This window comes from Sceloporus occidentalis, unplaced genomic scaffold, assembly GCF_023333645.1.
Source record: "Sceloporus occidentalis isolate IW3139 unplaced genomic scaffold, rSceOcc1.0.p SCAF_3, whole genome shotgun sequence".
Lineage (NCBI taxonomy): Eukaryota > Metazoa > Chordata > Lepidosauria > Squamata > Phrynosomatidae > Sceloporus > Sceloporus occidentalis.
Window position 1 is genome coordinate 36,631,058 of NW_028316983.1, and position 12,257 is coordinate 36,643,314.

At 38.0% G+C, this 12,257-nt stretch overlaps 1 protein-coding gene across 1 annotated transcript; it reads left to right on the plus strand.

Annotated features, from left to right (window-relative positions):
• Window positions 1-9,717: 9,717 nt before the first annotated feature.
• On the plus strand, window positions 9,718-10,374 carry LOC149315757 (uncharacterized). The gene has a single exon (XM_089518538.1). The coding sequence runs from the start codon at window positions 9,718-9,720 to the stop codon at window positions 10,372-10,374; it is 657 nt and encodes a 218-aa protein (XP_089374664.1).
• The last annotated feature ends 1,883 nt before the right edge of the window (window positions 10,375-12,257 follow it).

Sequence of the window (12,257 nt, forward strand, 5' to 3'; positions counted from 1 at the left end):
GGCCCCAGCCACTCTCCGAGCCACCTTTTCCGGCGCCGTGACGTCAACGTACGCGAGGCGGACGAGAAACCAAGTATTTTTATTGGGCCAGAGGAGTAAAAAGAAGGAGGAGGAGGAGGAGAAGGGAAAAAAGGAGCGGGGCGAAAGTGGCGCGCGCGGGCAAGTTGGGAAAAATAGCCTCTCCTTCTTCTTCCTTGGTTTCCTTCTTCCTCTCCAAAGGAGAACTTCAAAGAAGAAAGGATGTCTCCAGATAATAATAATAATAATAATAATAACAGCAACAATAATTATAATAGCATTATTATGCTTTAGCTATTATGTTTTTGCTGTTAATAATGATAATACAATATTGTGCTATTATAATGTTGTTAATAGGAAGAGTAATAATATAATTAATAATAATAATAATAATAAAATCTATTATAATTATAATAAATTATTAACAACATTATAAAGGCACAATCATAATATATTTAATAATAATAAATAATCTATTATAGTCATAATTATAATAAACTATTAACAACATTATAAAGGCACAATCATGATAATATATTTAATAATAATAATATATTTAATAATAAATAAATACTCTATTATATTTTTCTTTTACTGTACTGTGTTGGAATGTCTTAAATTTTCTTTTTAGGGGTTGATTAATGTTTTTATAATTTGGGAGGAGGGCTGGGGGCTATGGAGCTTTTAATTGTATTTCTTAAATTGTATGTTATTTTATTGCTGTAATCCGCTTTGATTCCTTTGAGAAAAAGTGGAATATAAATAAATAAATACTATTATTATTATTTCAATAACATAATAGCACAATAATGATAATATATTATCATTAACAACAATATTATAATAGCAAATAATGATATATATAAATGTATATAATATATTTTATATATTTTATTAAATATATTAATAATAATCTATTACAATTATAATAAATTATTAACATTAGAATATCCCAATAATGATATTATTATTATTAACAACAATATTATAATAGCACAATAATGCTATATATATATATATATATATATATTTAAAATAACATAATAAACAAAATCCTCCTTAGTTGCTATCGACTAGGATACGACCAGACATCCTCTTCCTTTTTCCAGGAAAGGTCCTCTATTTCAGCCTTTTGTCCAGGAGGAACTCCAAAAATGTCCTCTGTTTGGAGCGGGATTTAAGGCTGCATACACCCTGCAGAAATAATCTAGTTTGACACCACTTTAACTGCCATGGCTAAGTGCTATGGAATTCTGGGAACTGTAGTTCTGGGAGACATTTAGCCTTCTCTGTCAGAGAGCTCTGCTGACACAAGAAACTACAATTCCCAGTATTCCCTAGCACTGAGCCAGGGCAGTTAAAGCGGTCCCAAAATGTTTTATTATTACATTTTATCTCATGAACTGGGAGACCAGAGTTCGAATCCTCACTTGGCCATGGAAACTCATGATAGGGTTGCTTTAGCATGGCCATAAGTCAGAAACAACTTGAAGGCACACAACAACAACAGTCGTATTATATATCTCATATTGGGCAAGTCACACATGGTCAGCCCTAGAAAACCCCATAATAGGGTCACCTTAGGATCACTATAAGTCGAAAACAACTTGAAGGCAGACAACAAGAACACACACACAGCACACCACTTCACCTTCATTGTTGTTGCTGCATGCCTTCTAAGTTGTTTCTGACTCATGCTGACTTTGCCTCCAGGGCAACACTGTTATGGGATTTTCTTGGCAAGGTTTGATCATAGGTGGTTTGCCATTGCCTTCCCCTGAGGGTGAGAGCATGTGGAGTGCCCAAGGTTACTCAGTGGGTTTCATGACCAACCTGGAAATTGAAGTCTGGTCTCCAGCACTCAAAACACCACACCACAGATCATCATAAGGCAGAAATGACTTGAGGCACACAACAACAACAAAGCCTACTTCACTGTGTTGTGAGGATAAAATTGTCAGGAGGAAGAAAAAAGCAATGTAAATTGCCTTTTAAGAGAAAAGGCAGGATATAAGTCAATTATTTATATATTCAATGTATTTATATACCAAACCCCAGAGATGGGTGTTCCCAGAATGGCATAGTATTTTTTTTAAAAAAAATGGATTAATTCAAAAATGGAAATCCAAAAGGAAAAAAAAATGTATTGCAAGGCTAAGAATATATCTTGATGGCTGCTCTGTATTTTGTCAGATCAATGCAGTTTGGTCCACAGTAGCATGAATGAAAAATTACCTTTTGTGTAAACAATAGTTTTTTCCCTTTGACATATACATTTTCAGCACTGCTTTGTCTAGCTCAGGAATGAAAGGCCTTCCAGATGTTGCTGGACTGCAGCTGCCATCAGCCCTATCTGCCACAGCTAGTGGTGATGGGAGTTGCAGTGCTACAACATGTTGTTGTTGCTGTTGTTGTGTGCCTTCAAGTCATTCCCAATTGATGGCAACCATAGGTTGACCCCATCATAGGGTTTTATTGACAAGATTTGTTCAGTGAGGGTTTGCCTTTGCCTTCCTCTGAGGCTGAAAGAGTGTGACTTGCCCAAGGTCACCCAGTGCATTTCCATTGCTGGGATTTGAAATCTGGTCTCCAGTGTCCTAGTCCCAACACTTAAACCACCATTGGCTGGTTACAACTTCTAGAAGACTACAATTCCCAATCCCTAAGTTATGGCAATGCTCAGTAATTGTGCCAAACCGGTAAATTGACAAGAAAGACAATGTGTCAGGTTAATAGATACAGCCAGGCTTAAAACACTTGGAAGGAACAACAGACCTATGGTAAAAATCACTGAACTATACAGTGGGCCCTGGTTTGGTTCCAAGATCCCCTATGGATACCAAAATCTGTGGATGCTCAAGTCTCCTTATATATAATGGCATAATAAAACGATGCCCCTTCTAGTAAATAGCAAAATCTTGGTTTGCTTTTTGAAATGTATATATATTTTTGAATATATGGTTGAATCCATGGATTAAAAAAATGTGGATTTGAAGGGCTGACTGTATTGTCAGTGATCCCATAACTCATTGTGCACAGTGATACATCTCTTTAAGCCTTGGTTACTAGGCCTTTAGAACCAATGTGGTGTGTTGGGCTATGAGAACAGGGTCCAAATCCTGCTTGGCTATGAAACCTTTGGGCAAGTCACACACCCTCAGCTCCTGAAAAGCCCATGATAGGTTCACCTTAGCGTATCCATAAGTTAGAAATTACTTGAAGGCAAGCAACACACATAAACAAGTCTTGTGCTTGCTTACCTCCAACTATCTCTATTTTAAAAAGTTGCTCCTCAGGAATAGAAGACTGCAACAGAGAAGAAAATAGGATAATCGGACCTGATGCCAACTGTCCCCAGTGTATCTTGGAACTATAGTATCAAAGGACTTAATAATAACATCCACAACATGAGGGTTCTTTCATAGAACAGCTCATCTCCAATATACTATGTGCCCCCATTTCCCAGCATGCAGGGAGCCAGCGTAGTGTCGTGGTTTGAAAATTGGACTAGGACATTGGAAGGCAAGGGTTCAAATCCCCACTCGGCTATGAAAACCCATTTGGTTTGTGGCAAGTCAGCTTTTTAGGATGGCTGAAGAAACCCTGCCAAGAAAACCCCATGATAGATTTGCCTTAGGGTTGCCACTAGTCAGAAATGACTGGAAGGCACACAACAACAAAAAGAGGCCTGTCCCTACACAAAAGAATAAATAGCCAAATATCTGACCTCATTACTAGAAATATTAAGGGAAAAACCTAGAGGGGTGAAACATTTCTGTCTCCCAGAACACTAAGAGTCTCAAGGTGATTATCCTTGAACAAAGGAAAAAGCAAAAAACCTCCAAGAGATCCCAAGTTGTGAAACAGCTGAATAAGAGTTAATCAGGAAGTTCTCCTGTGACTTAAAACAGCAACAAAGGGCTTATCACTCCATGTGTTAACTGGCCTGTTGATACCACTGTTAAAGGTAATATCAATGTACAGTCCTTGTTGCATTTCAATGTCCTCTGACCACAGTGACCACACCTTTCCACCCATCCACATGCATAACAGTCTGCCAGCCTGAAACATCCTCTTTCGTAGCTGTAGAGGTGGAAAGATAGAAGAGATAATCAGTATATTTGTTTTGAGTGCCACATGTGACTCTTGGTTATCACTGTTTGCTGCAACAGGCTAAGACAACAAGCAATCTTGTAACACCTTGGAGAATAACATATTTTATTTATCATGAGCTTTTAGCAGTTTTCAGCAGTTGCAACCAGATGAAGGCAGAAGTCCATAAAAGCTTATGCCAAATAAAGCAATTTAATCTTTATAAAGTGCCACAAGACACCTTTATTGTGTTTGTTGAAATACTGTAACTACCCCCACCCAAGCCAAGTATTCCTGCGGATCATAACTTTTCCGGTGACTGGTTACCCCATCATAAAGACCAACACAGCCATCCCAGTTCAGATAAAATAGGTATGAATGACTTCATCCCCCAGCCAGCTTTACATAAATACATCAAGTGAAAATTTTTCTATAGGCAAGAAATCACAAACAACACAAATACTATTTGCTTCCAGAGGGGCAAAATATCACAGCATTCCAACACAGACAATAAGAGCTTGGAAATGTTACTTTTTGCATTACAGTTCCCAGAATCCCCAGCCAGCATGGCTATTGGCCACACTAACTGCAACTTTCTAGGAGTTGTAATAAAAAAAAATAGCTTTTCCAAGCTCTGCATAGAAGTGTAGTACTCACTGGAGCATTCAGTTGCAACTTGCATGTCAAGGAACAACCCACTTTCCCCCATTACAGTTAAATGTTTTGGTCTGTGACCAAAATAAACCCATCCATTCCTTACAAGTAAATACACTTTTCTCAGTCTGTTGTGTAAATCTAATCCTCCAATTCTGTAATTTCTAGAATTTTAAAATTAATAGATAAAGTTTTTTATTAGCCTAGCTAAAGAATACTTGTTGTGGTACTGAGTACAGAACTGATACATTCCAACGACCAATATGCCGTAGATCAAAAATTCACATTTTATCAAGATATGGCATTCATAGTCAGTACCATTAGATGGCACTGTTGTGCCTTATAAACAGGCAAATTTTACTTTGCTAAAGGTAGGGCAACATTGTCAAAGCAACTAAGATTGAGGGACAGATATACTACATACAACAATCCATGGTTTAGATTAGAGCAGAACAGCACAGACTGATATAAAACAAATTTCCTTTTAGACTTCTTATTCCTGTAGATCTCATGGAGATCAGTTAATAACCAAAGCATGCTTACTAAAGAATAAACCCATTGAGTTCAATAAGACTTGGCAAACCCATTTAAAACTCTACAGTGTTTCCATGTGCACAATACTTCAGCCTCAGGTAGCGAATTTAGTGAAACATACTTCTGAACAAACATGCATAGGACCAAATTACTGAAATGTTACTGTTTGGATCACAGTTCACAATCTCCCTAGGCCAGCATGGCCATTCCAAGTTCTGATGTTTCTGAATGACAAGAGAAATTCTGTAAGTTGTTGTATTCACGATTTATACACAACTGAACTGCTTCATACTGAGAGGCAGGTGCATTTTGTAAAAAGAAATAAATTTAGTAAGCAGTTGGGAGAAGCAACAGTTCATTCAGAATTAAGCATAGTCTTTGGCAGAGAGATGCCTTGTACAACTGCCTTATATAGCTTGCACCTTAAATCACTTCCAAATTGATGTGTCTGTGTTTAAGGGTACAGTTAAAGTATGCTTTCCCTTTTCTGCCCACCTTCCCCAACCCAGGCCCTTCAGATATGTTCCACTACAATTCCTATCACTCACTACCAACATGAACATGTTGCATAAGTACATAGTGAGATCTGTAGTTCAACACATCTGACAAGTCATAGATTGAATAAGGCTGGTCCCTAGAATACTAATAATTGCAAGGCATACAACAGGTATAGCATTAATCCTTTTACTTTTTTTGTCATATAACTAAACCATTTCTCATATAAACAAAAACATAAAGCTGTTTACAACACTAAAATCATCATCCTCCCAATCAAAAACAGTGCACTACCCAGGTGCAGGATAACCTATTTGTGTGAGGCACAGAGACTGCAAACAAACAAACAAAAAATAAAAAAATAAAGCTTTATGTGTTCTGTAAATACCTGTAATGTACCAGTACTGTGACATAACACAGTGCAAAAGAGAACAGAGCTTCTGCATCTTTAACAGTTGTATAGAAGAGATGCTATCATCAGATGGAGTTTGCATGGTAACTTCCGTTTGCTGAATACCCATACCGTTATTAGAGGTGAAGAAACCCTGTTCAATTTTACACCTGACTACCCTACATGCTACAAAGTGTGGCTATCACTGTAAAGAAGGCTCCTCCACATACTTCCCTTAAGATGACAATGGCCTAAAGACATGAGATCCCATCTGATCTTAGAAGGTAAATAGGGTCAGCCCTGGGTAGTACTTGGATGGGAGATCACAGTGAATACCAGTTATTGTGGGCTATATTTCAGAGGAAGGAACTGACAAAAGTTCCTCTGAATATTCCTTGCCTATGAAAACCCTATGAAATTAATCAGATTGCCATAAACTGACAGGCAACTTGAAGGCACATACACACACAGAGGAGAGTGGTATAGAAGGGCATTATATATTAATATCAGTGCCTTAAACCTAGAATCATAAACCTTGTATACCTTAAATCCTTGCATTGCCACACCATGAAAAATTAAACCTGTTGTATTATTACAAGCCATACAGCTGATAAAAGGCACAGAATTAAAAGGTCAAATTTTTGAAAGGAGACTTAATCAATCCATCATACATCCCTTAACTGATCCATTTATTTGTCAGGAGGAAACAAGGTAGGTAAGTATGTCAGGTAACAACAAAACCTATTAATATTACTTCATGTTGATCTAGTTTTTAAAGGCATCATTTCTTTATTTGTATTAATTATGATTAGCTGTCTATTATAAGCATTAACATGAATTTTATTTATATATTGAATTTCTATGCCACCTTTCTCCCAATATGGGGCTAAACAAGACATAATGGTGGTATATATTAAGCTCTTGGGAACAGTAATAGTTTGATGTTGTAGAAGTTTCTTGTATACAGTTCATACTGTTATCCCTGTTGGTTTAAAGATCCTGACTCCATATGTAGAGCCAAAATGGCTACACATGTTCTTGTAGTTCATGTTCTTCTCTAAACTGTTTCAGGTGCTATCTTCAGAACATCCTTGCTGTTCTAGCAAATAACTAATTAGAAAATTAAGAAAATGTGTTGCAGTCTATGAAAAGGATGTATAAGATTCACCAGAAGGCCTTGCAGGTGAAAGGGTTAGACTTTGGAGAAAAAGAAAAGAGTGAGTGACTCTTATAGAAAACTGTTTTGATAAATGGACTGTTAAGTGATCTTTTATATTAGTTCTTGTTCAAAAGTTCTTTAAAATATTGGTTTTGTTTCAGTGGCATATGCATTGTGTTGGGAAAATACTTTGGGTATGAATACTAAGAGCTGCTGTTTCCTAGGTAGCAGTCAGTTTCCTTGACTCTAGATTAAACTAGTGAAAGTACATTAGCTCCTGCTAGATTGTGTGCATTTTAGCTATGATTTGTGTAGAGATAAAAGAGCACCACTCTTTCAGGGGAGTTCAAAATGTGTAAACACCTGCATTAGAAATTCTGCTCCTTCACTTGTTTAAAATGTTCGTTTCACACAGACACAGACTTTTCAAAAGACTAAATCAGTTCTTTTAGTATAGTAGTTTTTTTCAGTATAGTGGTTCTTCAGATTCTTACAGACAACAATACTTTCCTTTCCTAGCAAGGAAGTACTGCCACATGAAAAGAAAGGAGCTGCATGAATTGTAGCTGGCTCTCTTGAAGTGGTGAACTGAACCTTACTATCCTCTCAAAGACTTTTCTTTTCTCACTTTAAGAATTGAAAGAACTCCTGGGCTTTATGATGCCTTACTTGCTACTGTTGTTATACAGCTGTGAAGGTCCTTTACTCAGTGTTGAGTACTGTTTGGGAAAAAAATGTATGTTTGCAAATAAAGATAATACACTGTAGCAAGAGAGTCCAGAGAAGTGGTTGCATGCCTCTAGAGCAGTGGTTCTCAACATTGGGTGCCTGAATGAATTTCAGGGGGTGCAACAAAGAATGACTTGAGTCACAAGTCACCACTCATTTTTTTCTGAATAAATTAGAGTATAATTGCTCAATTTCGATTTGCATTTTATGCAGTGAGTTAAAAGATTTTTTTTTAAAAAAATAATAATTCAGTCTGGTCACCTGCAGTATTGTCTGTGGTTCAAAAATTAGAAATTAGACTTCTTCATCTTCAAATGTGATACTGTTTTTGTAGGGGTGTGTGAAAATTAATCTAACATTTCCTAGGGATGTGGGGCACATAAAAGGTTGGGAAGCACTGCCCTAGGGAGCTGCAGAAGAGCATATATGTGTAACTAGTCCTGGTGTAATATTACTATAATCCATAGTGACCTGAAATTAATGAAGAATCCCAGTCACCACAAACAGAGAGGTAAGACTGAGAAGCAATCATCACTTGAAACCTCTTTGTTGACCATTACAAGCATTAATTATAACTGCTGCCATTCATTTTCTACTCTAATGTGCTAATTCATGTGAACTAGGTTCATTGAGGGAGTTGCAGCTGAGTTAAAAGTGTAGGATACGTATGCATTGTTGGCACTGGGATAATGTGGATTGACTCAGTAGTATTAAATCAGCTCATTGTGGTATGAGTACCATATCCTGTACCATTTGCAGCCTGGAGGTATTGTATACCAGTACTTCCCACGCCTGAAAGCCTACAGGGTGATGCTATTTTGTGGTCCTCAGGCACTAAGATATATGATAACATCTGTATTACATTAATGGGGTGAGCAAGTAGGAAGAGTACAGAGAAAGTCTTGGTTCTTGACTCTTACTAAATTGGAGTAATTTAGTAATTTCTTGGTAGAGAAAACTACACAGCACTCTTTGTTCAAACTAAAAAAAGAGACAGAGAAAACGTAACCCTACGTTAACACTACAACCAATAGTAAATTGACCTTGCCCCTTGTTTCTTTCCTTGAATTCTAGATTGTAAGCTTTTCAGGACAGGGAATTGTCCTGTTGTCATTGGAAAATAATGCCCTGGTTACATTCTTACAGATACACACCTGCATAACTATGCTTAAGATCTGGCTACTAAAGTACAGCTGGTGGATATTGTTAGAAGAACCTAATAATGGTTCACAGAAATTGACAAAATGGAAATTTTCATGGATAAAAGGTGGGAGATAATTTTTTGCCCATTTCTCTCTCCATGGTGTTCCCTATGCACTCTTGAATATTCATTGGAGACAGTAGGAAGAAGGGGGAATTGGCAAAAATTGCTCCCTTCACCCCATATGCCCACCCAGAAGAGCATCCCATTTGTAGAATGGAAGTCTCTGATAGATTTTATTATTTCTGTGTCTGTAAAGAGCCCTTCAGTTTGAGGAAAAGCAAACCATTGTCCAAATCTGGTAAGTACATGAAGATGACCGGTTGCTTAAATGATTAACTGTAGTAGCCCCTTGTTAAGACTACTTTCTAATCCAAGTTTTGTTTCTATCAGCAGGGTCTACTAGTTTTCTAAAGAATAACATATTCACTTGGAAATCATAAGATGTCTTTTCAAAGCAATGCTAGTACTTTGTCACTAAAAGACATCATGGAAAATGGCTTTCTGATTAGCTCTTCGAGCTATAACTTCTCTCCAGGTAGCAGCTGTCTCCTGGAAATGAACAGTATTCCCAGAACAGAGGCATGGAACAAAATACAGAATATGTCAAAAGATAGCTCTCTGTCTCTAAAGGTAACTGAAACTTCTCTGAATGGCATGAAGAATGACCTGCAGGCTTCAGGTGATGGCACTGCATTATTCTGCAAAACTCCAATCCAGCCGTATACCTTTGATTTGTCAAACTTGAGTTCTGCGAACAATAGCAAGGCCAGTTCTACAGTAGATGTATTCTGTGAAACCAAATCTTCTACCCCATGCAAAGATGATAAGGTCTCTAAACTAACTGAGAACATGTTGTTAAAGAGTTCTGAAATGAATGACAGTACAACCTTCAAGAAGCCACCTGCACCACCAATGTGGGAGATCTCTGGAATACAAGCTACTCTAGACAACACACTTTCTCTAGAAACAAGCATAGAAGAACTTGTGTCCCTGGGCTCCATGAAAACAGAAACCCCATCTCTAGAGATGCCCCATTTTCCTATGCCACTGGCTGGTAGTGGTGTATCTTTTCCAGTACATCAGGCTCCTGCTCTTTGAGCCAAAGCTGCTTTTGGTGTGCGATAGCTTGAAGCTCTGGTTCACCAATTCAGTTATTTAATGTTTCACAAGGCATTGTGGTACACAGACACAAATGTCTTACACTATCTCACAAGATAGTACAATTCTGTCCTCTTGCTGAAGGGCTGTTTTACAGGCCTATGCAAGGCTTTTGGGAAACCTAAGAGATAGCTGAACAGCCTTACATCAGAGCTGAGCAAGATTTAGCTAAATATTGAATTTGAAAAGAATTCTATTGCCGTGTTCAGAATATCGGAGCTAGTAGTATCTTCAGGAGTGTCCAGCCATTGTGAAGGAATGAAATGGCAGTTGCAACCTGTAATCAATATAAAATGTGGTATTAAAGTGCCAAATGTGGATTTATTTTTAACTGCTGCACAGAATAATTTCTTGTACACTTCAGTGACAAATGTCTATTGTCTCTTTTGTAGAAATTCAAATAAAGTTACTAATTTTGTCTTCATTATAATTGTCAATGGCCATTGCTCCACCACAGGCTTAGGGTGTTGGAGGCCAGTGAGTACTCAGTCTGTACTATTACTATTGACGCCTATGGAATGGTTGATCTCCTGAGACAGTGACAAATATTCTGGTTCTGGACTGATTTCACTTACCCATACTAGCCAGAGGGATGCAGAGGGGCTAGCAAGGAAAGCTTCTTAATTAGGCTGCAATTTTGTGTCTCACAACTGAAGGATTTCTTTAGGACTTACAGTATGGTACTTTTTCTGGTTCCCTGATGAATCAGAATTGGGTCATAGACAGCTGCTGTTTCAAAACAGAAAGAATAGCATAGGCCAAGAACAGCATCACTTAAGATGTATGAAGGACAACTCTAGATTCCCAAGCCATATTAAAGTGAAAGTACCTTGAATTTTCTTTAAAGATTTTGTCATAAAATCTCAGGTGAGGTTTAGTAAGAAAGGCTTGTTCTGTGAGGATAAAAGGCAGCAGTCTTTACTTTGTAGCTCATCCACTAAAAGAACGTACAAACTTACACTAGAAAAGTATAATCTGCAGATATCGTCTTTTAAACAGGATCTGGTTGATAATGGACTGGTAAAATAGATTCTGCTCATCTACCCAACTGTATTTTAACAACAGAGAATAGCCATTCCTTTGCAGGATGCAAAGATACTGTATCTATTTACATTATAAAATAGAAAAGAAGGCATGAAATAGTCCTTTAAACATGGCTTCTTAGGACTTCATCACACGAAGTTATAGAAGCAGAACTTCAAAAGCACCTTTGGCCACTATTTATCACATAAGTCATGTTTGTCCTGCTGCTGCATTCCATTCATTACTGTAGTGCACCTTTTAATTGAGAAGCAAAACTAGTCAGTAGGCTCTCAATCGTGCTGCTATTCTGTTACTGCCTTTGTGCAATGAGTCCCTTCTGCAGTTCTGCTTCTCAAGCAGTCATGTGGTGTGGGTGCGTGTGATTCTGCTTCTCTCCCTCCTTCAGAGCAGTCACTGCTGCTAACACCTTCCTAAAGCCAGCTCCTGTGTGCACATCCACACAGCAGTTAACTTTGGGAGGCAGTTGGCAGCCACAATTACTCACCCACCTCACAAAGCACAGGACTGCTGTGTGGATGTGAAAACAGCAGCCCCATGCTTTGGGAGGGCAGAGCACTGAATGCAGCTGCCAATACCTTCCCAGTGTTGGCTGCTGTGTGTACAGCTTCAGGACAGGAGGCTTTTCGTAGTCACAATTGCTCGTTCCCCCCTTCCACCTGGAAAGGGATTTTTGGCAATGTGAAAAGCAGATCACATGACCGTGGACTGCCAAAACACTATCATGGGGGAAAGTGCAATAAGATTGATGCCAAACCAGTATGCATCCATTCTTAAACTAG

Bases quoted from the DNA above. Each gene is read 5' to 3' on its own strand.
- LOC149315757 (XM_089518538.1), top strand. From the start codon at position 9,718: ATGTCTTTTCAAAGCAATGCTAGTACTTTGTCACTAAAAGACATCATG.